At 44.0% G+C, this 26408-nt stretch overlaps 1 protein-coding gene across 1 annotated transcript; it reads left to right on the top strand.

Moving 5' to 3' along the window:
- The first annotated feature begins 2665 nt into the window (after positions 1 to 2665).
- LOC115280320 (zinc finger protein 708-like) lies at positions 2666 to 23711 on the top strand. Its single transcript, XM_029925143.1, has 4 exons — positions 2666 to 4426; positions 6131 to 6257; positions 6718 to 6813; positions 20086 to 23711. The coding sequence occupies exons 1-4, from the start codon at positions 4334 to 4336 to the stop codon at positions 22053 to 22055; spliced, it is 2286 nt and encodes a 761-aa protein (XP_029781003.1). The 5' UTR covers positions 2666 to 4333; the 3' UTR covers positions 22056 to 23711.
- Positions 23712 to 26408: the final 2697 nt, after the last annotated feature.

Below are 26408 nucleotides of genomic sequence, written 5' to 3'. Positions count from 1 at the left end.
CTTCTATAGCCTCTCCTAGCAAATTTCCAGTGCAAAATACTCTCCTGCTAGCTCTCGTGGCCCTGCCGTAACCGGCCAGCGCTCATCCGGCTTGCCGAAGTGTTCCTTTGACCTCTGATCACGTGTCTGAACATCTCCCCGTCCTCAGCCCCTGGCAACAAACGTGGTAATCTTTTATAATTTCGTCTCTTTTAGATGCCACGTGTATGAGTTCATACAGTATATATTCTTCTTTATATTTATGTATTTATATTTAACTTAAGAAAACGTTCTTTAAGTTTATTCTGTTGCTGCATAAGGAAGGATTTCCTTGATTTCCGAGGCTGATATTCATCCCAAGGATGAATGAGAGGAGGGACCTCCCTATCAGGAAGAGAGCAAATACCAGAGATTAACTTTTCCTATCGGAAATAATTGCCTGCCTGGCATGCCAGGTGATTAACAAATATTTGCTTCTTTCTTTTTCCTGTGAATGTACTTCCCACCTTTTTGAAATTCTAAATGCCTACCCCCTTCTCCTTAATTCACACTGGCACCGAAGCATCAGCTGCCTGCCTTTGAGCCTCATTATTTTGAGGTTCCCATAATTAAGAAATTATTTTTTTCCTTTGTGAACCATCTTATATCATTTTAATTATTAGACCCGCCAAAGAATAGAGAACAGATGAAGACAAATGTTTTCCTCTCCTACACATTGATTCTGTTGTCGAAAACTGACCTCTGTGGTTCAGAGTCAAAATCTAACGTAAAGACAAGAGTTTGAGATAAAGAGGAATAATAGCCTTTTCTCTTTGCTTCGCCAGGCTGAGGAGGCCGAGGCGGGCGAGGGCCTTCAGAACCGCAAGCCCACCTGGAGGAAGGGGCTGGGGAGGGGGGCGGGATGTAGGGAAATACAGGATTTATCCGGTTTCAACAGGAATTGTTTGTGCTGCCATCCTTGTTCATCGCGTTTTCTGGGTGGTACTGGATTCCTGAAGAAAAAGGCTAAATGAAAAGGGAGGAGGGGAGGTTTGTGGATGAGAGGAAAAAATGATATTTCGTTTAATGTCAAGACTTGCTGATGTTTTAGTGCAGTCATATTTATTTTTGTTCAGCGTATGCTTTTAAGCATTTTCACTTTGAGTCACCAGGACAACGGTAGTAAGACCACTTCGTATTTTACAGTGAGAAAGCACTGAGTATTTTCTGGAAAGGCTAAAACAACGGGAAAAGGGTAACCCCAAATTACCACCAAAATTGGGAGGGTTTAGAATTCCCATATGTTACTGATGGGGGTGGAAAATACTCGTTGGCTTCGGAAAACTGGCAGGGACTTAGGAAAATAAACATTTCCCTATTGAAGAGGGGGAGCATTTTGTCAGTACAAAATCTGTCTCTTTGCCATGGGGGTTATTTTCGGCTGGTTATTTTAAAGATCCAGCAGACAAGTGAAAAGCTCTGAAACCTGGTGTAGATTTCCTTTTGTAAGCGGCATTTGCATGTATAAGAGGAGGCTGCATTTGAATGAGTGTCTCCCTCGGTGATGAGAAAAGAGGGAGAAAGTGTAAATTTCCAGAAGCACTGATCAGTTGGAGAAGGCGTGGATTTAAATCTGGGTAACGACCGTACCCTTGGTCACTGGTTTTTGCTGGGTCACTTCCCCAAATGCTTCCCAAGAAGGTCACGTGTGGAGTTTGAAAAATGATATCTGCTCCCCTCCCCCTCGGAATCTGTCAATTGGTGTGGGTAGGAAGGATAGCAATATTTTATTTGTTTTACTGTTATTTATACAGTATTTTTTTAAGAGCGCGCGAGGGAGCGAGCGCGCCTGCGCAGGCGGGGGAGGGGCCGAGGGCGAGAGAGAATGTTAAGCAGGCTCCTCGCTCGGAGCGGAGACCAGTGCGCGGCTCGTCCCACCACCTGGGAGCCCGGCCTGCGCTGGGACTGGGAGACGGGCGCCGAACGGCCGAGCCTCCAGGCGCCCCAAGTGGGTTTTTTCCCCGTTGATTTAGAGCAAGTGAGAGACGGCGTAAGTGGGGGCAGGGACAAAGCTGGAGAGAGAATCTTAAGCAGGCTCCCTGCTCCGCCGCAGCCTGCCGCAGCCTGGGCCCCACGACCCTGGGATCGCGACCTGAGCCGGAGTCCCGAGTCGGAGGCCGAGCCGCCGGAGCGGCCCGGGCGCCTCCCGAGTGTTATTTTGATTCACTGCATCAGGTGATTCAGAATGAGGCCGGGGTTCCGCGGGAAGGCTTCCCAGTGATTTATGAGAGTTGGGTGCGGGCTTTGGCTCAAGGGGAGGTTATGGGGTCTCCTCTGTAGGAGTTGGGGAGGGTCAGATCGTGCGGCACACTGCTCCCACGCTGTAGCCTAATTTGGGGGTGCCTGTGGGGGAAGAAGTCCCCTGCAAGCGGAGAAGGGGAAACTCAGGTCTGCAAGCTGGAGCTCCGAGTTTCTGAATAGCTCCTGACACAAAGGACTAGGAAGTTGGGCCGTTTTTGCATCACAATGTCCTGCCTGCAGGCGTGCAGTTTACTGGTGCGGAGACTGTTGGTGGCGTTTAAAGGCGTTTTTCTCCTGTCGCTGCTGTGATTTCACCACAAAAATCAACTGAGAAAGAACTCTAGCTGACCAGGTGGAAGAAGAAAATGGCCAGTTCTCAGGTAAGCCTGGCGTCCCGCGTCAGAAGCGTGTCCTCTTTCTCTCTGAAATTATGAGCTCTTAGAAATTGCAAATGTTGGTTCCTCTAGGCCTGATGTTTCTGCTTTGTTTTCACCTAACTTATAAACCTCTTCAAAAATCATACTCAAGTTTAGGTCTTTCAAGCACTGTTCTTTATATCCCTTTTCGACCTGGCTTCCAGGAGGGCCTCAACAATGGTCACTGTCACTTGGAGTTCAAGTCCTGCAAGAATTGAAAATACTCCCCTTGTGACAGATCCCCAGGCGAAGTTGAGGAGTCCAAAATTCCTTTGCCGATGGGATCTGGTCCCGGGATTTAAGTCAAGGAAAACACTTCCCATGTAGGTCTGATCTGGATGCTTTATCAGCTCCCTGAAGACCCGGGTTAAGAAAATGGACAAATACTCAAGATGGATATGAGGCCCAGAATAACTCCGAGAGTTGTGCAAATAAAAAAGGGCAGGCTGGGTCTTTAGAATGTGAAAAAGCTACTCTATTTAAAATATACCAGCTCTTCTAGGACATGGAAACGATATGTGACTGGAATTTGGATAGATCTACTGGTTTTCATAGTTAGATTTATATTCCGAATTACGGTTTGGGGGCCTCGCGAACCACCAGCGATCAGGTTCAGAGACATCACATTGCTTCCTTACAGCTGGTGTTCTCGTTTTTGGCTTGGCTTGGTGCTGGCCGCCAGATTTCTCTCCAGATTTCATTATATATTTCCCCGTACCATTCCTCGGGACCTTAGACGGATTTTACTGAAACCACATTTCAGCTGGAAACTTGTTTCTCCTGAGTTTCTCTTTGCGTGTAGATTCTGTTAAGGAGAACAAAGGCGAAAGAAACGTAGGTAAAATAAAACTTCCTGACAGCTTGTAGGTAGAGGCAAAAACCCCCCCACAAAAGCAAACAACCTCAGTTTGACAGAAGCGAGACCTTCAGGATCCCCTGCGTCCTCTTTAACGTGTGGAAATTCCCTTAGAAGCTTCCCTCACCCCAGAACTTAAAAGTAGATGATTATTGGCTCTTCACTGTCTCAGTGGGGATCCTGTCCCCACACTTCAATGGAAACAGCTTTTTGAACTGGATATGTCTCAAGAATTCTGTCTTGACTCTCGGTTCCCGGGCCCACATGGCCTCGGTTTCCACTGGACAACGTTTGTGTAGCAGAGACCCTGACTTCTGAGGCTGGAGGTTCTAATTCAGTCAGCCCCCCATTCTGTAGGCTTTTATTTCGCTCCACACTCTGGTCACAGACCTCCTCTTCTATTTACCTGTCATTGCAACCGAAAAAAGGAAGAATCCTGTATTTCACATGGTTAAAATCACGAAATATCATAGAGCAAAAATGAGAATTGAAGCAAAAGCCTTCAGTGAAATGCTATATTGTGGGATCTCTGAGCACAACTGTCAAGGAACAATTCTTGAGGCGTTTTGTGGTGCCTGTTCCTAATTTTATTTCAGTAGTTGGGGAAGAGGGGCCTTGGGCAGAAAGGACTGCACATTGGCTGTATCCAGGTGGGGTTATATGCTCAGTGCTCAGGGGCGAGGGGACGTGAAGGGAGTATTAGATTATCAGTGTTTCTTGGAATTTCTGCTTGGAAAGCTACTTTTGCAAGACGCTTCTGGTACTTAATCCTTGATCTCCATATTGGCCATCGAGGAGCTGTATGAGCAGCCACAGACCCTGTAAGAAGGCAGCAGCCAGCACGCATTTGATTCTTCCGGAATCTGCAGGCCGGAGCTCAGCTTTCTGGGCCAAGGTGAACAGTTTACTGCTTCTTTCCCTCACCACACCAGGCTCACATGCAATAATAGCTCATACTATGTGTTTGTGTTGCCGTTGTGAACAAAAGAAGCATCGTCAGGCACAAATAGATGAGTTTTATGTCACTCAAAATGTTCATTTAAGTCACCATGACCGTTTTCTACTGCCATTTTTCCATGTATGTAACTACTTCCCGAATGTATGGGTGTGCGCAGGAAGTGTAAGTTTCCAGATCGGTTTTGTGTGGACCCCTTGTTTCCATCACTCTTCCCAGGTTTGACACCTTTATGAACGATTCTGTAGGGTCCTGTGCGTCATTTTAGATCAGCTCCAGGGCAGAGAACCTGCGGTACAACCGGATCCCTTCCACGTGTTGGGTGTCTGACAGAATACTCCATGAGGCCGTTCCCTTAGAGTATTATTACTATTTTTCATTAGTTTATGAAAAAGTTAGATGCTCACTGGGAAGTGTGGAATGCTCAGAAAAAACGGTCGGCTTTCTTGCTAGGCCTGCAGAACCCGAGTGCCCAGTCCTCCGGGAGTTCTTGCCTTGAAGTTCTACCTTTGTTCTTCAAAAATGTATCCCTTGGCCCAGAGGCTAATGCCTCCTTAGAAGGGCAGACTCCTGATAACCACTCCAAAAGTTTTGACAGAATCTGCATTTTCACAATTCAATTTTAACTTAATTTTAAAATGTTAAAATTTAATTATAATTTTTATTGTATTTTAACAATTCAGTACACTAGTGAAATTCTCATTTGCCTTAGCGTTTGGTAAGTACATTTGTAACCCATTCAAACTTTCTGTCTAAGAAAGGGACACAACTTCTACTGGATGATACAAATGCAGTGTTTAAAAATGTGTATTCCTGTTTCGATGTCTTCATTTCACAGATTCTCTTGGGTAAACACACAGTATTTACAGTGTTGGGTGAGTCACATGCCGGCCTCTTACCTAGAGTTAGAGGACACACTAGAACTATCACTTCTGCATGGAGCAGGACGCTCACGTAGGCCAGCGCCAGCTCTCCTGATGTAACCATACTAGCAAGAGGTCACTCCTTGCCGACTCACCTAGAAATAAACCAGCCGGTGATCACACAAAGGAAACTTGGTTTTCAGCAAATTAGGAGAACCCAGGGAATGACTGCCAAAGCAGAGGCTCACAGAGGCAGCGGGAGTGGTTTCCTTTGAGGCTTAGGGTGGAAATTTAGGCATGGGAGTCTCTCCGTCTTACGTAGAGGTGGGCATATGTCCACCGTGTGTCTTGAGAACACGGGGCTGTAGCACCGTTCCTGTTACATAGTTCCCAGTCCTCCCAGTCACTCCCGCCGGGAGATTGTAGTGTTCTGGTGAATAATGGCAGCTGTCTCTCCCTCGGTTACTCTCGGGTCTCTCTGCAGTAGCTGTGAGTCTGCGGTAAGGCTGGGCCCGCCCAAGCTCCTCCTCAGGGCAGTCAGTCCCTGTCGTTGGCTACTTTCTGTGTCCACCACTGGAGACTGTGCCCATGCGGTGGGTGTTTTGCCTGAAGTAGAAAGACACGGTGGAAAGAAGAGGTGAAGTAAAATGTGGGACTAAGGTCGGTGGGCACAAGCAGGTAAGCAGTGAAGGTCCAGCTGTGACATTAACTCCCTCTTGCGTCTTAGGTCCCGTTATGAATGCTGCCTGTGGCCACTCGGTAACTGGGGTATTTGTTGCAGGAACTGCTGACGTTCAGGGACGTGGCCATCGAGTTCTCTCAGGAGGAGTGGGGCTGCCTGAACGTCGTCCAGTGGGAACTGTACCGGGACGTGATGTTAGAGAACTACGGACACCTGCTCTTCCTGGGTGAGGACCGCTCCTTGTAGGCTTCCCCGACCACACGCCGGTTTCGTTCCTCCCTTTGAAGGCTGTCCCTTTGCATGACTGGGATTCAGATCCCTGCAGTCGGGGAAAGAGGTAGGGCTTTGTAGACGTAGAGAAACATCTTCATGATGTTTCCTTTTCAGCGCTAGCCTCCCCTTCCTGAAGGAGAGCCCATCATTTCTGTAGATGCGTGGCAACTGTGAGCACTGAGTGATGTAAAATGGTACTGCCCGCATCTTGAACCCCAGGCTCTGCTTGTAGCTAGTATTTGCAAGTGGAGGTCAGGATGTGAGCGTGGGAAGTCCCTCCTGCATGCTGTAAAAGGGCTTTTGGGAGATCACTTCTGAAAATTCTACAGTGTCCTCTCTCATCGGCTGCGCGCAATAGTGGGTCGAAAGTTAGAATCCCCATCAATACTCTGTTCCTTTTCTCTAATAAACAGGTCTTGCTGTGTCAAAGCCAGACCTGGTCATCTTCCTGGAGGAAAAGAGGGAGCTGTGTGACGTGAACGAAAAGGAAACCACCGCCACACCCCTAGGTAGGTGGGCGTGAATGAGGCGGATGACCGAGGGGAGGGCCAGTCGTGAAGGGGGACGTGAAGGGGGACGAGAAGCCTTGACATGTGGTTTGAGCATCTCCTTGAAGGGAAATTAGAAGCCTCGTTTTAGGTCTCTCCCTCGCCCAGTGAGACCCCTGCTGTCTAACACATCATGCTCTTACATTGTCTGAGGATTCTCCTTCAGCTCCAGTGACGGTCCGTCACGTCACAGTGAGGACAGGGGACCTGCCTTGCGGGGTGAGGGCCTCCAGACTCTGAGCGCTTCTCGATTGCTTTGAGGGCCCTGGGAAGTCTCCACATTTCTGAGCATCTCTGTGCTAAGCTCTTTCCACGTTCTGCTTTACCTCCTGTGACGAGTGTGTCAGGGGAGGGGGGGTGGATTGGGGTTTGGCGCAGAAACCCTGGGAACCCTGGAGACCGATGTCACATGTTCTGTGGTTTACGCTCTCCAACGTTACACAGCCTTTAATCTTAATCGTACGTAATTGAGGCTCAAAATTTTCATCAGATAGCAAAGCACGTCCCTAAAATGAGAATATCTGATCCTTTATTTCGTATCAGAAGTTCATTTGTCTTTCTGTTAACTAAAATTAGAAGTTTTCGCTCTGCGTTCCATTCCTCAGTGGCGAAATACTTTAATGTATCCATGTGTATCCGAGAGTTCCTGCGGGGCAGCCGCGACACAGCCTATAATTAAGTCTCAGTGGTCACTGTGGTTCTTCATAATCGCATCATTTTATTTTATAATTTTATCTTATATGAAGTTCTTGTGACTTTGTCATTTATGTTCTTGTTTTCTGATTAGCTATATATGAGATTAATCTCTGAATTAAAATTTTTTTTCTTTTAATGTTTATTTAAACATTAAAGCGGGGGAGGGGCAGAGAAGGGAGACACAGAACTTGATGTGGGTTCCGGGCTCCGCCCTGTCTGCACACAGCCCAGGGCGGGGCTCGAACTCACAAACCTTGAGATCATGACCTGGGCAGAAGTTGGACACTCAACTGACTGAGACATGCAGGCTCCCTATTAATAGTCGAATTTTAATTTTTTTTATTTTTTATTTTTCCCTATTCAAGAATATTTAATTTATAATTGTATGTATTCAGACAGTTCATAGGGTTTGGGGGATACATTGAGCCAAATACATGTTAGTGTCTTTCTGGTACTTCATGTTTCTTTCCAGTGGGTCTTATTTATTTAGTTTTTTAAAGATTTTATTTATTTACTTATTTTTAATAGTTTATTGTCAAATTGGTTTCCATATAACACCCAGTGCTTCTCCCCACAAGTGCCCCCCTTCATGACCATCACCCCCTTCCCTTCCTCCCCCTCCCTCTTCAGTCCATGGTTCATTTTCAGTATTCAGTAGTCTCTCATGATCTGTGTCCCTCGCTCTCCCCCGCTCTCTTTCCCCCTTCCCCTCCCCATGGTCCTCTGTTAGGTTTGTCCTGTTAGACCTATGAGCGCCAACATATGGTATCTGTCCTTCTCCGCCTGACTTAGTTCGCTTAGCATGACACAGTAGTCGAATTTTTAGATTAAAAGTTCTGATATGTCATTGGCATATGCTTATAAGAAGTGAGGTAGAAAATTAGTAAAATCGCCATATTTTAAAACATTTTCTTTATAATGTAATTTTATTTCAGAAAAAAATAACCGGGGGGTTTGCCTTCTGCTTTCCTCAGAGTGTTTCAGAATTTAATCTCCAATATTTATTTTTCATAAAGTGATTGGCAACATATTTTACAGCTCAGGTGGTGTTTCATTATTTACAACTAAAAGAATCTTTTTTGGTCTGCTTGGTTCTAAAGATGGATTATAGCCTCATATTCTGTGTAAGAGGAGGAATATTCTAATTGCAATTTTTTGCTGTCTCTTCAGTGCTTATTCATAATATTCTTCATAAGAACTTTCCATGATTGCTTTTAATGAATACTGTTTGTTGTTTAACCATCAAGGAAGTCCTATAAGTAATTGAAAATGCCGTTTTTTTATGGGTACACAGTCACAGTTTAAAATCACAGTTACACAGAAGATTGCCTTTTAAAATTCATCTATTATTTATTTATTTTATTTATTTAATGTTTATTTTTGAGAGAGAGACAAGAGTGTGAGCAGGGAAGGGGCAGACAGAGAAGGAGACACAGAATCCGAAGCGGGCTCCAGGCTCTGAGCTGTCAGCACAGAGCCCAATATGGGGCTCGAACTCATGAACTGGGAGGCAGATCATGACCTGAGCTGAAATCAGATGCCCAACCAACTAAACCATGCAGGTGCACCTTCATCTGTTTTTTAATGAATTTTTTAAGTTTATTTATTTGATTTTGAGAGCGGGAGAGAAGCACACACAAGCTGGAGAGAGGTGGGGGGCGTGCAGAGGATCTGAAGGAGACAGCATTGAGCCCGACGTGGGGCTCGGACTCCCGAACCCTGAGCCATGACCGGAGCCGATGTCAGACACTCAACCGACTGAGCCACCCAGCCGCCCCTCATCTATTTTTTATGTAGAATTTTTTTGGGTTAAATTTTGCCTTACTGTGGTTTTGCGGTTGGGAATACTGTGTTTCCTTTGTTGGGACCTTTCACAACAGTATTTACTTGTGATTTCAGTTTTGCCTGTGTATTTTGTGGTAGGATGACACTTTTCAGTTGAGTACATTTTAAGATAATATGAGTTTAACTCAAAATGTGAATCAGCTTTATTCACTTTACCGGTAAAGTTATGTATATATTTGTATGAATATCACGCATGCATACTTTGTGACTCGTGTTGTTGATTTCTTTCCTTGGTTAGTGTTCACTGAATGTTGTATTGTGCGCACATGAGCTGTTCTAATAGAATATTCTTTCTCCCCGAAGGTCTACTGAGAACCCGCCAGCAATCTTACAGGAGTTCTCTTGTACGAGATGCCTTTGTCTACTGTTTTGAAATTCTCTTTTCACCTGTGACTTTTGATGGGTTAATTATAATGTGTCCGTATGTTCAGGTCTTGACATTTATCCTACTTAGAATTCACTGAGCTTCCTGAATTTGTCTCTTTCCACATATGCTGGAAGTAGAAGCCTGTGGTTCTCATGTAGACTCTCTGTCCTTTTTCACTCTCCTCTCCTTCTGGGTCCCCGTAATGTACATTTGGGTTCACTTGTTGGTGTCCCACGAGTCCCTCGGCTCTGTCCTTTTCCACATTGTTCTCGGCTCCTCTCAGTAGATCTTTCAAAACAAGGCGTCGCTCAGTTAATCTGATTTCTTCCTTCTGCTTGATCACATCTGTTGGTGAGCCCATAGTGCATTTTTAAATTCTAGGTTGAGTGTTTGTTATATTTTTGTCTCTTTGGGTTTACGGTTTGGCCATGCATAGTCTTCCTGATGTCATTCCGTTACCTGTTTTCTCTCCTCCTCCCATGAGCATCCTTATGATGGTTATTTGCATTCTTTGTCAGGTAATCAATAGTTCTTTTTTAATTTAGGGCCAGTCTTGGAGATTTATTTTGTTCCTCTGGTTGGCACAGTTCTTCTACTTCTTTGTATGCCTTGTGGTCTGTTGTTCGCATTAGGGAATTGAAGAAGTAGCCTCTGAGCCCGTTCTGTCTCTTGAACTTGCCTTCTGCAGGAGAACCCACGTAGTGGTAATTCTGGTGCTGCTCACGTGTATTCTGGGCAGTTGTATTGTCTGGATTTTGTTATTTCTCGGTTTACGAAAGTGGAGTTCACTTCTTCAGAGCCCGTAACGCCTTCCTCTCTGTGTGTTCTCAGCTCTGTCGTCTCTCCAGTGTCTGGACCCACGCTGACCTCGTGTCAGCAGCCACCACAGTGCATCGGAGGGTTCTCTCATTCTCTCTCCCTTCTGTGTCACGGTGACAAAGACACGTCCCCCAGGCAGCGGCAAAGCAGCCAGATTATTGCTCACGCAGGTCGCTCCTGTCTTTCTGTACTAAGCAGAGTTGAGACTCTTCTCCCTGTCCCGGCATGGAGTACCGGCGAGAGTGGACAGCTGTTGTGCGCAGGCGTCACAGACCCTCCTGGTCCCTGCGGTGTGGTTCCTCATTGCTGCGTGCCGGCTCGCGCTGCTTCCCTAACTGGCTCTGGAGCTCCGGGAGGAGGTCACGTGGTCAGTTTTGTCTCCACGGAGGAGCAAAGTGCTGATGCTTCCTAGGTCTCCATTCTCCTCGTGTCCTGTGACGGGTGTTGGTTTTGCACATCAGTATTTTAATGACTGTGCATGTGAGTTTAGGAAGCGACATAGCCTGTTTTGTGTCTTTTTGCTGTGTCTCTCCGTAAATTCCTAGGCTTGTTGGCAAGGAAGGTTTATTCCGTAGAGTGCTCTTGGGAAGATACGGAAGCTGTGGCCCAGGTATTTATACTACTTGACAGGGATGATGATGGGGGGCAGAAGGAACGGAGGGTGTTCTTATGGTGGATATAACTGGGATAGTTATCCATGTGAAGTTCTTTCTGCCGGAAGAGATCAAGGACGTAAAACACTCGGAGGAGGAAAACTGCAGCGCAAGTTGATTACACTTGCAGAGCAAGGTCCTTGAACACAAGGGTCACACTCCATTTTTTAAACATACACGTTCTCTTAAGGACATTTGGAAAATCTGGGAGGGCACCCAGTCCATGCTGAAAGTAGGCATTTCAAGTACAAAACCGGATTGATTAATCACCGAAACATTGGGAATGTTAGACATTTAAAAGTGAAGATAAAATGTCTAAATATGATTGATTTGAGAAATTCTTTTTGGTAGGTTTCATATTCTTCCACTAACACATAATCCTTTGTTCCAAAGTCTCTAATCTTGATAAACATGGAAGGATCTTTAACCAAATTTCACTGTTCAGTAGTTACCACATGACACTTGGTTTAGAGCAAGTTTTCATGTGTTGTGAACACAAGGTCTTTAGTGAGGTCTTTATCTTCCATAATTAGTTGGGTATTTTAATGGAGACAGAACTTACCAATGCAGTGAGTCTTGGAAAATGCTAATCAAGGGTCAGATCCTAATAAACATCAGAGAAGTCAGTCTCCAAAGAGCCAGCCTAAAAATGATAAATGTGGGGAAGTCTTTTATGAAAGTTCAAATCTTATTACACACCACTGTATCCTTACTAGAGAGAAGACGTATGAATGTAGTAACTTTGGCAAAGCTTTTAACTTCAAAACTCACTCAATGGCAGAGATTTTACTTATTCATTCATTCACTTATTGATTTAAAGAGATAGCGTGCACACGTGAGCTGGGTGAGGGGAGAGAGGTCTGCGCTCGGTGTGGAGCCCATCGTGGGGCTTGATCTCCAGACCCTGAGATCATGACCTGAGCTGAAATCAAGATTCAGACACTTTACCATCTGATCCATCCAGGCATCCCAACGTCAGAGATTCTATAGTGGGAAGAAGTATTACAGATCTAAAGTGTGGCGAAGCAGTTAACTGCTGCTCAGAACTTCCAGCCTGAAGTAGAACATAGCAGGGCAAAGGCTGGCAAATGTAAAATAAAATGTAACAAAGCCGGAAAGCAGAACTACACACTTGCTGAACATGAGAGAATGCACAGTGGACTAAAGCCCTAAACTACCAAGAATGTGGCACTTAACCTCTGAGTTACTACATCCTGGGGAGATGCCTTACAAATGTCATGAACGTTGGCAATGTCTTTATCTGGAACTGAGCCTTACTCCGCATCAGGGCAAGCGTACCAGACAGAGACCCCAGAAATGTAAAAAATGGTGAAACTTCCTTGTTTTTAACAAAGGCCTGAGGGAAAAAAATAATCTGTTTTTGATAGAGAATCCCAGGAGGGGCAGAGAGAGAAGGGCTCACCTGAAGTAGCGCTTGAGCTCCCCCTAAGTGGGACTTGAACTCACAAACTGAGATCATGACCTGAGCTGAAGTCAGATGCTTACCTACTGAGCCATCCAGCTCCCCATAAAAATTAGAGTCTTTATCAAGGACGAAAACGAACGACTGGCAAACTATGTAATGCAAAGGCAAAGCTAAATTAAATCAGAGAATTCACAGCAGAAAGCAAGAAGTCAATACCACTTTTCAGACAGGATTGTAAAGCAGTATTTAGTATACGGAAAACTCCACGTTAAAACACTCCAGTCAGGTACATAGAGGCCGTGGACAATAACAGGCCTAGAGGTGCACAACTGAAAATCTGCTTGTAACTCCTGAGTCCCCAAAACCTAGAACCATACCCACTTTTCCATATGAATAGTCTACTGTGGACCAGAGGCCTCGTCTAGGACGTTGGCAGTCATCCCGTAGTGGGTGTGTTGTATTATACACGGCATTTGTATAATATAAGCTTGGGAATACAAAATACGAGGGGAAGCATGACGTGAAGACCCTCACAGAGCTGTACTGTAGCTATAAAAACACGTCTGTCCCTGTGCACTAGCGCGCCCAGGCCGTTCAGACTGCTCGGCGTGTGTTCGTATGCCTGAGAGGGTCGAGGCGGAGTGGATGTCTGAAGAGAGAGAATTATTTTGAGTGTGTCTTTTTCCTTTTGGCTGTATTTGAGGTTTGTGTGGCAATATTACTAATTTAACTTTTTTAAAAAATATTATTTATTTATTTATTCTTGAGACAGAGACAGAACATGAGCAGGGAAGGGCAGAGAGAGAGGGAGACACAGAATCTGAAGCAAGCTCCAGGCTCTGAGCTGTCAGCACAGAGCCCGACGCGGGGCTCGAACCCACGAACGTCAGATAATGACCTGAGCCCAAGCCAGAGGCTTAATCAACTGAGCCACCCAGGCGCTCCACTAATTTAACTTTTTTAAAAATGTTTTTAAATGTCCTTTATTTAGTTTTGAGAGAGACAGACGGAACACCAGCAGGAGAGGGAGACAGAATCTGAAGCAGGCTCCAGGCTCTGAGCTGTCGGCACAGAGCTGGATGCGGGGCTTGAAGTTGCAAACCACGATACCGGGACCTTAGCTGAAGTTGGAGGCTTGAGGCTTAGCCAGCTGAGTCACTGAGGCGCCCTGATTTTTTTATTTTAAGCGAAAGAGAGCACGAAGGGCAAGTGCAGAGAGGGGGAGGGAGAGAATCCCAGGCAGCTCAGTGCTGGCAGCGCAGAGCACAAAGGGGGCTCCATCTCCCGCATCGTGCTGTGAGCCAAGATCAAGAGTCGAGCTCTACACGGACTGAGCCGCCCAGGGGCCCCGAGCTGTGCTCTGGAGTCATCTCGTGCGTGGCCTGTGTTGCTGTGTCGCGGTCTCAGGCAGGAGGGGCTCTGTTACATTGCGGAATACACTCACCTCCATTTCTTTTTGTCTGAAAGGGAACTAGTGAGCGAGGGACAGAGAGACTCCCGCAAGGGGCGTGGAGAGGAGAGAGGGAGAGCGTGGGAGAGAGAAGTGGGGTTTGTGCTCACCTGTTTGGGGATTTGAACTCAAGACCTGACCCCACGTGAGATGCTTAACAACTGAGCCACCCGGGCACCCTCATACCTTCTCTTGCCTGGAAGATTTAGGAGGGTGTCCCGTATACTGTATGAAGGGGGTCCACACGGAGATGCTGTTTGTGGGGACGTCTGAATGACGCAAGACTCATGAAGTAAGTGTCCTGGGCGTCATCCTTATCTTATAGTAAGAGAAACTGTCCGCATCTTAAATCGTTTTCCCATGGGGCGCCTGGGCGGCTCAGTCGGTTAAGCATCCGACTTCGGCTCAGGTCTTGATCCCACAGTCCGTGGGTTTGAGCCCCACGTTGGGCTCTGTGCTGACAGCTTGGAGCCTGCTTCAGATTCTGTGTCTCCTCTCTCTGCCCCTCCCCTGCTCATGCTCTGTCTCTGTCTCTCAAAAATAAATAAAATAAAATAAAGACATTTTTAAAAATTTAAATAGTTTTGCCAGTTGCCATGTAAGGAGGAAACATTGGCATTGACAGTGCATTAAATCTGGATGTGTCTTCAAGACGGTCATCCACAGAAGTCAGGAACGTTAGTTATGTGGCCGACATAAAGAAATTTTCACAAATATCTGAGAGAAGTTTGGCTAACTTGTCCGTAAACAGGTGTGAGATTATTGTACAACCACTTTTACTCGATAATTAGCCTCAGTTTATAAAGCATGGACAGCAGAACTCACGGATCATTCTATCAGAGGAAGATGATTGTTTCTTTTGCTTATTCTTAAGTTTATTTTATTTTGAGAGAGAGAAAGAGAATCCCAAGCAGGCTCAGCATTGACAGCACAGAGCCTGATGCCGGGCTTGAACTCACAAACCATGAGATCAAGACCTTAGTCGAAGTCAGACACTTAACAGAGTCACCCGCCCAGGCGGTGATAATTTTTTCTTCTTCTTCTTTTTCTTTTTTTTAATGTATGTTTGTTTTTGAGAGAGAGACGGAGACAGAGCATGAACAGGAGAGGGACCGACAGATAGGGAGACAGAGAATGTGAAGCAGGCTCCAGGCTCTGAGCTGTCAGCACAGAGCCCCACACAGGGCTTGAATCCACAAACGGTGAGATTATGACCTGAGCAAAAGTCAGATGCTTAACTGATTGGGCCACCGAGGTGCCCCAAGAATGACTCTTGAATGCTTGTAATGAGTATTTGACCAAGACTCCTCTTCTGATCTTGTGGTAGTTTGTTGAGAGTGCTTTTGAAGCTAATATAATTATAAGCCATACCTACAGAATTTTCAATCACTATTTATGAAATTTTACTCTTTTTCTTTGCTCTTGTTTTTGTGAGCATAGAGAACACAGATTTTTGTTGTTTTGATATGTGCCGAACGCAATATGTTATATTAAGCTAGAGATCTATTTCGGAGTCCCAGAACTACGAAGTTCATGTGTGCATATGGTTGTGGGGGTGTACAGATAGATCTTCAGTAGGGAAGGGAATATTACATCAAAAGAGATGATTTCCACATTTCAAAATTGATGACTTTTCAGGGCACCTGGATGGCTCAGTCGGTTAGGTGTTGGACTTTGGCTTAGATCATGATCTCCCTGCTTTTGAGTTTGAGCTCTGCATCAGGCTCTGTGCTGACCGCTCAGAGCCTGGAGCCTGCCTCAGATTCTGTGTCTCTGTGTCCCTCCCCTGCTTGCACTCTGTCTCTAAAATATAAAATAAGGGGCCCCTGGGTTGGCTCAGTTGGTTAAGCGTCCAAATTTGGCTCAAGTCATGATCTCACGGTGCATGGGTTCGAGCCCCGCGTTGGGCTCTGCTGACAGCCCAGAGTCTGGAGCCTGCTTCACATTCTGTGTCTCCTCTTCTCTCTGCCCCTCCCCCACTCTCTCTGTCTCTGTCTCTCAAGATGAGATACATAAAAAATTTAAAAAAAGATATAAATATATTGATTTTCTAGCAAACACAAATGTTAGAGATATATAATGGGAATACTTTTCTCTACATCATATTGAAGTTACTTTTTTTTTTTAATGCTTTATTTATTTTTGATACAGAGAGAGACAGAGCATGAGGGGGGGAGGGGCAGAGAGAGAAGGAGACACAGAACCGGAAGCAGGCTCCAGGCTCTGAGCTAGCTGTCAGCACAGAGCCTGATGCGGGGCTCGAACCCACGAACGTGAGATCTGACCTGAGCTGAAGTCGGAGGCTTAACTGACTGAGCCACCCAGGCGTCCCCAATTCCATGTCGTTTAATTGCTACATTTCACTGCTTCCTTTTCAGTTGGAGAACACTAAGTAAGATTTCGTTAGGGGTGGAGTGGTTCAGGCGTAAGGCTCTGACTCTTCAGATCAGCTCAGGTCGTGATCTGATCTCATGGTCCTGCGATCCAGCCCCTCGCAGGCTCTGTGCTGAGCACGGCGCCCGTCTGGTATTCTCTCTGGGTCCACCCTCTCTCCCTCTGTCTCTCTCTCTGCACGCCCTCTCTCTGCCTGCGCTCTCTCTCAAAATAAGTAAACATTAAAAAAAAGATTTCTTTAGTTGGTGTCCTTGGAAGTGGCATCATGCACGTTATTCATTTTCCTGTAACAACTCGATTAGGTGAAAAATTAATATTCTAACGTAGATCCTGGGGTTTGGATTTCCAAGATTTTCGTGTTTTTCCTTATATTCTATTTTGTATTACTTATTATGTTTTCCTGTATTCGTACTAAGAAACTAATTCAACATTTCATTCTTTTTCTGTGAACACGGTGCTTAGTAACATATTGCTTTAGCTAGAAGTTAGAGCATGCTCTTTTTAAAGAAGGCATGGTCTGTTATTTTTTATTAAGCATTTATTAATGTTTTTAAAAATTTTTTTAACATTTATTTATTTTTGAGAGAGAGACAGAGAGTGTGAGCGGGGGACAGTCAGAGAGGGAGACAGGGATTCTGAGCTGTCAGCACAGAGCGTGACACGGGGCTTGAATGAACTTTGAGATCATGACCTGAGCTGAAGTGGGCCACTTCTCCGACCTAGCCACCCAGGCGCCCCTATGTTTGTTTATTTTTGAGAGAGACAGAATGGGCAGGGAAGGTTCAGAGAGAGAAGGAGACACAGAATTGGAATCATCTCCAGGCTGTGAGCTGTCAGCACAGCCCGACCTCGCCCTCAGACTCACGAACCACAAGATCATGACCTGAGCCGCCCGGTGCCTCATTCCTACTCCTTTTATGAAGTTTGTAATTTTTGTGTTTTCTGTTTTATCCTCATTTACCTCTTGTAGTGGATCAGTTGTGTGACGTAAATGTGTTTCCATTCCCATGGTCACTTTGAAACCTGCTGTGAATTTTCTTTAAATTAGCATCCGTACAGTGGTCTGTGTGTACCTCTCAGATGAATTCAAGGTCAGGCAATCTGGGGTAAACTCAGGCTCTACTATTACTGAAGTTTTGCCAGGAGAGTCTTTTGAATGATGAAAAACCACTCATAGGTTACTGTGGATTCATGGGTACGTTTATGGAAAAGTGGTGTATATGGAAATGGTTATATAGTGTGTAGTAAATATTCAGGAACCATTGTTTTGGTTCTCAACACTAGAAGTTGTAATATCTACAATAATCCGTAAGTTCATAGTCACCCACGATTTCTTCTTTTTTTATGCTTATTTTTGGAATCTAAATCTGTGGCCCTGGAACCAAAGGTGTTTGGCATCACTTGTGAGAAATGTGGAAACTCAGAACCCCCATACAAATCCAAATTGAAAATCGATGTTCCAGCAGGGAAAATTAGCAGAAGTAAACAACATAAGTGATGACCAAAAAATAAAGTAACATCAAAAAGAAATCCTTTCTTTAGGATTTTCTTTTAGATCTTGTCATCTGTGAACAGAGTTTTACTTTTTATATTGGATTCCTTTTTTGTATTTTTTTTTGCCCAACTGTTTTGACTAGAATATTCCAGTAACTATGTCAAGCGAAAGTGGTGATGTTGCTTCCTTACCTTGTCTGTGATCGCACGGGAGATACTGTCAGTCTCCTAGTTTTGAATATGTTAGATTTGAACTTGTTGTACGCTTGTGTTCTTTATTAGGTTGAGGTAGTTTTCTTCTGTTCCTACTATTGAGCGTTTTAAATCATGAAACGCTTCCCAATGTGCTCATTCTCTTGTTCTGCAACAATTAATAACATCAAGTCCTGTTTGTTCTTCATTTGGTTACTGTGCAGTCTTAAAGTTCTTGATTTCCATAAGTTGAAACACCTTTGAGTTTCAGGAAGAATTCCTACTTGATGATGTTATAAATAGTGTTCTTTTCAGTCATTTTTCTTTAGTTTATTGTGGACTTTGTAGTGCATATTCCTCACAGGGAGTACTTGATAATCGTTTTTACTTATAGTGTTGTCTTCCTTTGGCTTTGATGATAACCAGGTAATGTTCGTGTCACAGAAAGCGTTTTGATAATTTTACCTTCTCTTCACTCCTTGGAAATGGAGGAGATTTGAAGCCCTTTCTCATTAAATGTTTTAATGTATCATCTGGCAGAGGATTTTTTTTTATTGTTGAAAGTTGTAGAAATTTCTTTATCAGGCCTCCTGGCTGGCTCATTCGGTTAAGTATCAGACTTCAGCTCAGGTCATGATCTCAAGGTTCCTGGGTTCGAGCCCTGCATCAGGATCTACATTGGCAACATGGAGCCTGCTTGAAGTTCTCTCTCCCATCCCCTCTGCCCCTCCCCTACTTGCTCTTCCTTTCTCTCTCAAAACAAATAAATAGACTTAAAAATTTTTTTTAATGTTTTATTTATTTTTGAGAGGGAGATTGAGAGTTGGAGAAGGGCAGAATATAATTTATTTAATTATATTATATATATTTATGGAGTCAGGTATGTTATACCTGTTGAAACTTAGAATTTATTTAACAAGTAAGTTTTTTTTTTAAGTTTATTTTGAAAGAGACATACAAGTTGGGGAAGGGCAGAGAGAGAGGGAGACAGAGAATCTGAAGCAGCCTCCACACTGTCCACGTGGCGTCCATCATAGGAATTGAACTCCTCAAATGGTGAGATCATGACCTGAGCTGACACCGAGTCCGATGCTAAACTGACTGAGCTACCCAGTTGCCACAGAAGTTACCTTAATGTATTACTATTATTTTTAGGGTGAGAGAGTGCAGGGGAGGGACAGGGACGGAGACAGAGGGAAAGCCTCTTAGGCAGATTCCACACTCTTCAGGCAGCCCCAGGCGGGGCTCTGTCTCACAACCCTGAGATGCTGACCTGAGCCATTTTGGATGTTTAAGCAACTGAGCCCGTTACGCACCCCATATACACAGGTTCCTTTTGCATTTTGATTTGATACCTATTTGTGGACATGTAATTACCCACGGTCATCCACGGTCACATCTTACACTTATTTTCATTTCTGTGCTTATCAGCTGTTATGTGGCTGCTTTCACTTCTCTTCCGATTTTCGTTGGTCTTCTCTCCTTTTTACCTGATTTAGGTATAGGTCTGTCAGTTTTGTTGATCTTTGCTGAACACCAACTCCTATTGATATTTTCCTCTTTATTCTATATCGTATTTTGTTCGTTTCTGGTTTATGTTTAGATTTCCTTCTGTCAATTTTGCCCTCAAATGGCACTTTTCCTGACTTTTGGCCATATAGGAAAGTGACGCGTGCCACCGTGTGACGGTACTCCAGAATGGTCTGTTAGGCTGTGCGGTCAGCACGTTACATGCGAATTTCTGTGATGGAAGAATGAGGTCCTGATGACCCCTTCTCCGCCATCTTGTTGAAGTTCTCTGATTGATGTTATTTTTGCATGTTAGAAGCTGTCTGTATACCTATCTGACAGTAGGTGAATAAATGACTTTGCTTTTCTGTTATTTGATCTCTTGCAGCCATATCTTCAGATGACACGCAGAGTGTGCTGCCAGTGCCCTGTGTAGAATCTTGTTTCCCGAATGTGTCATTGGGCAGCTATAAACAGAGTGCCCTTGAGAATTTACACTTAATGATAGACTGGGACAATGCTGGAGAGAGTGCAGATCCACGATACGGAGGGCATATCCAAACAGAGATCACTGCCCACTACGAGAATCTCACTGCCCCCAATGGTGAAGAGTACAAAACATTTTGGACTACATCCCTTTTTAAGTCCAGTACGTCTGCAAAGCCTTGTGTTCCTGTCAGCACCGGTTCAACTCCCATGATCAAAGATATGTATATGGAGAATCCAAATTTGGAAAATCTCGAAAGTTACCTAGTCCAGGCTGAAAATAATTATTTGAACCATTTTGAGAATAGGTTTGCATTGACCTTTCAGTCCAATATTTCTGAAAATCAGACATTTAAAAATGAAGAAAAAAGTGGTATGTGGTATCAATTTGAGAGTTCCTTCACTGAGGAGTCAACCCTTCAAAATTACCAGAACATTTTCAATGAAAACATCATTGCTCAATACAGTGAATCTGAGAAGATATTTATCCAGGGAGCAAATGTTAATAAACATCTGATTACTCATTTTCCAGAGAACCATTTTGAATGTAATAAATGGGAAGTCTTTTATCAAGGCTCCAACCTTATTATACATAAGAGTATGCATATGGGAGAGAATCCTTACAAATATAATGAATGTGAGAAAGCTCTTAATCAGACCTCCAATGTTAATGATCATCCGAGAATTCATGTGGGGAAAATCCCGTACAGACATAATAAATCTGGGAAGATGTTTAGTCGAACGTCAAGACTATACATACATAAGGCAATCAGCGCTGGGGAGAAAACTTACATTTGTAACGAATGCGGCAAGGTCTTTATCCACCACTCAAGCCTTACTCAGCACCACAGAATCCATACTGGAGAGAATCTGTACAAATGTAATGAATGTGGAAAACTCTTTACCAGGCACTCACATCTTACTGAACATCACAGAATCCATACTGGAGAAAAACCGTACAAATGTGAAGAATGTGGGATGGCCTTTACCCAGCACGCAACCCTTGTTGGGCATTATAGAGTTCATACAGGTGAGAAGCCTTACCAGTGTAAAGAATGTGGCAAGACCTTTAAATGGCACTCGATCCTCAGTAAACATTATAGAACTCACACTGGAGAGAAACCTTACATCTGTAAGGAGTGTGGCAAGGCCTTCAGGCAGCACACAACCCTTACTCACCATTACAGAACTCACACTGGAGAGAAGCCGTACCAGTGTAAAGAATGCGGCCAGGCCTTCATCCAGCACTCCAACCTGACCCAGCACCACCGAATCCACACGGGGGAGAAGCCGTACCAGTGTAATGAGTGCGGCCAGGCCTTCAACCATCATTCCTACCTGACCCAGCACCACCGAATCCACACGGGGGAGAAGCCGTACCAGTGTAAGGAGTGCGGCCAGGCCTTCAACCAGCACTCCAACCTGACTCGGCACCACCGGATCCACACGGGGGAGAAGCCTTTCAAATGTAAAGAATGCGGCCAGGCCTTTAATCAGCACTCCCACCTTAATCAACATCACAGAATCCATACTAGAGAGAAACCCTTCCAGTGTAAGGAATGTGGCCAGGCCTTCAACAGACACTCAAACCTTACTCAACATCACCGAATCCATACAGGAGAGAAACCTTTCCAGTGTAAGGAATGCGGCCAAGCCTTCAACAGGCACTCCTACCTTACTCGGCATCACAGAGTCCATACCGGAGAGAAACCTTACAAATGTAAAGTCTGTGGCCAGGCCTTCAACAGGCACTCAAACCTTACTCGGCATCACAGAATTCATACTGGAGAGAAACCGTACAAATGTGAAGAGTGTGGCCACACCTTTATCCAATATTCCCACCTTATTCAACATCATAGAATACACACCTAAGAGAAACCTTACCAGTGTAAAGAATGTGGCAAGATACTTAATCTCTGGTTAACCATTTACTCATTAGCACAGAATTCACACTAGAGCAAACCTTACAAATCTAAAGAATGTGGGGAAACCACTGAGGACTTCTCAGCCCTTAACTCCACGTCAAGAGAATTCCTATTGGAGAGTAACCGTACAAACAAATGTAAAGGATATGGCCTGACCTTTAAGCAGTGCCAAACCCTGACTCCTGAACAGGGAAGTTACACCCGAGAGGATTTCGCAAATATAAAGAACTTGGCAAGCCCTTTAACCAGAGGTCGAGCCTCATTCAACATCACAGAATTCCTGCTGGAAACATTTACAAATGTAAGGAACCTGGTAAAACTTTTAGGACTCTTCAGCCCTACTCAGGGTTTACACTGAGCATCACTGAGTTTATACTGAGAAGAAACATTACAAAGGTGGAGAATGTGGCCAGCCTGCCGCCCACAGTCCCAGCCTGCTCAGCGTCTCGGCTGTCTTACAGTTCAGAAACCCTGACATGTAGAGAAAGTTGCAGTGCCTTTAACCGGAATCCAGTCTGTACTGAGTACTCAAAATGCACACTCGTTTCAAACCCTTAAAATGTAATGAATGAGCAAAGACCTTCATTTTAAATGTACAATTTAGGAAACACCAGAGAGCATTGAAGAAAGTAACTTGAAACATACAAATATTTAGGAAGATATTTAATTGAGTATCAAATGTCAGTAAATGTCACAGAAGTTCAGTGAAAAGCATTGTCAACTTATTTAGACATTACATCAAAATACTCCTTATAAGTAATAATACAATGTTAAACACTTAGGTAATATATATATGCTAATATGCTTCAAAAGCTTAAGTGGATGGATTTTTGCAAAGGTATAGTTAATTTCAATATGGTTTTTTTTTTCCTACATTGACCTTATCTGATATTTGACTAGCAGATATTAACGTATTTCTATTCTCACATCACAGAATTCATTCATTCCTAGTGGATGTGTGAACGTGTGTGGCGGATTGTTGATGTGTCAGAGATGAGGTGTCCTCCGTTAGGCGGGACTCCTGCACACCTCGTCTTTCATGGAGATGGACAGTATGCTGTACAATCTATGAAGAAAATCTAAGTGGAGATAGTGATTATGTTTATCCTGAGATAGGTGTTCAGAACACCAGTCTTCCCCCATTTATTCAAAGTAAAGAATTTCCCAAATATTATATATATTTTTTAACCAACTGGTCTTTAAGGAATAAGACGTGGCAGTCTAGCAAAATACTGGTGTATTTTCATCACAGTTCTAATTCGAAGTAGAGAATGTCAGTTGATGTGGTTGAAATGAAGAAATCCTCACTGATGTCAGGATTGCTAACGCTTCCTCCAAATGGCATGTGATTATACGTACACATGTTTTACGAATGACCTCAGGCCTGAAAGTTAGGGAAAGCACTATTTCCACATCATTATGTCAGGAGACAAATGGCTTTTTGAATGCCTGTATTCTGTATTTTGAAGAGGATTTATAGAGTGTATTTGGAATGCATTATTTAGTCTGTGTATGAACTTAATATATTTTAGTTACTAAAACATAATGGTTTTTAACGTGTTCGCATGGATGTGAAATGAATGAAGTGTTAACCCAACACCAATGTCAACCTTTCTCATTTTATTTAAGGTTGTAGGAAACTGATGCTATCTATCACGTATTTGTAATGGAGCGGAATAACATGCCTAGAAGTCCATTTTCTCTGCGACTTTAAGGTTTAAATAATTTGTGATTATTTTCCCCCTAGCTTCTCATTTGTATCATTTTCTCCTTTTCGGGACTAGTGGGATAGTACATGGATGTGTTGCAGATGATCTAGGGATATTGTAGACCGTTTATCTCAAGGACTCCATGATGACGCTAATTGGCAATCATTTTGTGTCGCCAGTAGTTTTACAGCGACTTAAACTAACACCCTTTCTCACTACTATCGTCCCTGGATAACACCCTGCAGAGTCACAAGTTAGTATAACTTTTCTTTTTTTATTTTCATGTTTATTTATTTATTTTGAGATAGAGAGGGTGAGGGGTGAGGGGCAGAGATGGGGAGACAGAATCCCAAAGAAGCTCTGTGCCAGCAGGGCAGAACCCAACCTGGGCCAAACTCACAAGACTTCAGATCATGATCGGAGTCGCTTAGTGGATTGAGCTACTCCAGCACCTCTTAGTATATCTTCTGATATGACTTCCCTGTTTCCCAGCTTTCCTGTGTGTGTTCTTTAGAGAAAACTTTCACAGAACTTACCTAAACCAATTTAAGCAGTGGCCCAATCTGGACTTAGCACAGGGACTCTAAAGCACTACACCATGGCCCCAAATAAAGGTAAGTGCCCCCAGTTATGGGGGTGGGAGTGTGTGTGTGTGTTTTGATATTTACCTGAAGTTAGCGTACATGTTTGACAGTGTTGGTTGACTAGTAGTAGGTACCATAAGTAGGAGAAACATTTCAAGAGGAGTGATATAGCCCCAGGTAAGAGCTAGAAAACAGGATGAGGAATTGGCATAAATTCTGCACGTGAAGAGAAGACACCTGTCCTGTGTTACACAACTGACTCTCTGGACTTCAAGGAGTAAGACTTTTATTTGTTTTATTTCCTAGTTACCTCTAGATCTCCAGTTCTGGTTTTCCTCCGTTTTGTCTCCAGCTACACAGGCATCACAGTCTTCTCTGCCTGTGTTGCGGCTAGAATGTCCTAAATCCGGTCACACAGACGTGTTGGCCAGTGGGACACTAGTAATGCGGATGGTTAGCCCTGGTGTGTGGAATAAGAACATAAGGAAAACATGACCATGGCGCCATCTCTAGAGAGAGAAGACCTGTGAAGGGAGAACGTGAGGAGCGCCCTTTGGTCCCCCAAAGTCCTAGGCAGCTCTTGGTGGTGTCATCTCATGAGTACATGTCATGGAGGTGAGGATTTTGGAAATGTGAGTTTCTGAGGATTAAGGAATTCATCTTTTATCTTCATGATTCAGTTGAATTGTGTGTTACTGAAGACTAGATGTTGGGTGATTGCCCAGACACATCAGTGGCCCTGGATGGAGGAGGGGGTATAATGAATGGTGCACACGTGTGGCCTGGCTGTAAAATGTCACATGTAAGAGTAGTTCGGAGCTGAAGAAGCCTTCTGGACGCTCAGGATCAGCGAGGCCTGTGCTATGGTTGGTCACATCAAAGCCCTAATATCCCTGGTATATAACCCCATTTATGGTTAGATCCACTCTACATGGGTGGCGTTTTAGGGAAGCTGATGTACTGCTGTGAGGGACCTTCCTGTCTTCAGTCAGCCCCATGAGGAATATAGTTCTGTGCTCACTTTCCAAGGCATAGAATTGTTAGAGGAGAAATTGGAGAATTAGTGGCAGTGAGCATTGTTGATTCAAACAGTCCAGCACAAGTGCTCACTGATTTATGAACGGATAAGAAGGTTCTTGTGTATGTACACGACGGAATATTACTCAGCCATAAAAAGCAATGAAATCTTGACAATTGCACTGACCTGGATGGTGGTAGAGTAAGGTGTAAGCGAAAAAAGACGACTACAACATGACTTCACTCGTGTGTAATAAAGGAACAAGCAAATGGGGAGAAGAGAAGCAAATAAGAAAGTAGACTTAAACTATATCAAAGAAACTGATCGTTGCCGGAGTAGGGGGGGTGGGGGTATGGGTTAAATAAGTGGTGGGAATTATGGAGTACACGTGTGTTGAGCACTGGGTGTTGTAGGGGATTACACAATCACTATTGTACACCTCAAACTAACATAGTGTATGTTAACTAACTGGAATTTAAATAAAACCTTAAAAAAATAATTGTGTTTTTTACAGAGTTAAGCATACATTTTCTCTTAACAGATTTGCAGAAGTTTCACAAAACATACCTTTTAAACAGATTGAAACATTTATCTTTTCTCCCTACATGATTCCTTCAGAATTCAGAAACTCTCAGGGACTATTAGCAATAGTTCATTTGCTCTCGTATAAATGCCTCATTTAGTGACATTTCTTAAAACCACAAGGCTAACTTTGAATGTACAGCTGAATCTTTGTTTCCTGAAATTTGTTTGATTAATCAAACTGACCTAGTGTTAGGATTAAAGTAGTAGATCAATGATATGAAAAGTCTACCAGGTCAGGTTTTACCACGTGAGCCTACCACAGAAGTTTCCAATGGGGGAACCGAAGTGGTTTAGGACAACCTCCTACCCCCCCCCCAACAATGTGCCATTTTCTCTTGTTGATGATTTGAGGTGAAGGTACTTTGAACCTGTGGGCTTAAGAGAACATTTTCCCCTCCCTTAAC

The sequence above is a fragment of the Suricata suricatta genome, chromosome 16, assembly GCF_006229205.1.
Source record: "Suricata suricatta isolate VVHF042 chromosome 16, meerkat_22Aug2017_6uvM2_HiC, whole genome shotgun sequence".
In the NCBI taxonomy this organism is placed as follows: domain Eukaryota; kingdom Metazoa; phylum Chordata; class Mammalia; order Carnivora; family Herpestidae; genus Suricata; species Suricata suricatta.
This window is presented reverse-complemented; position numbering and strand designations above follow the sequence as displayed.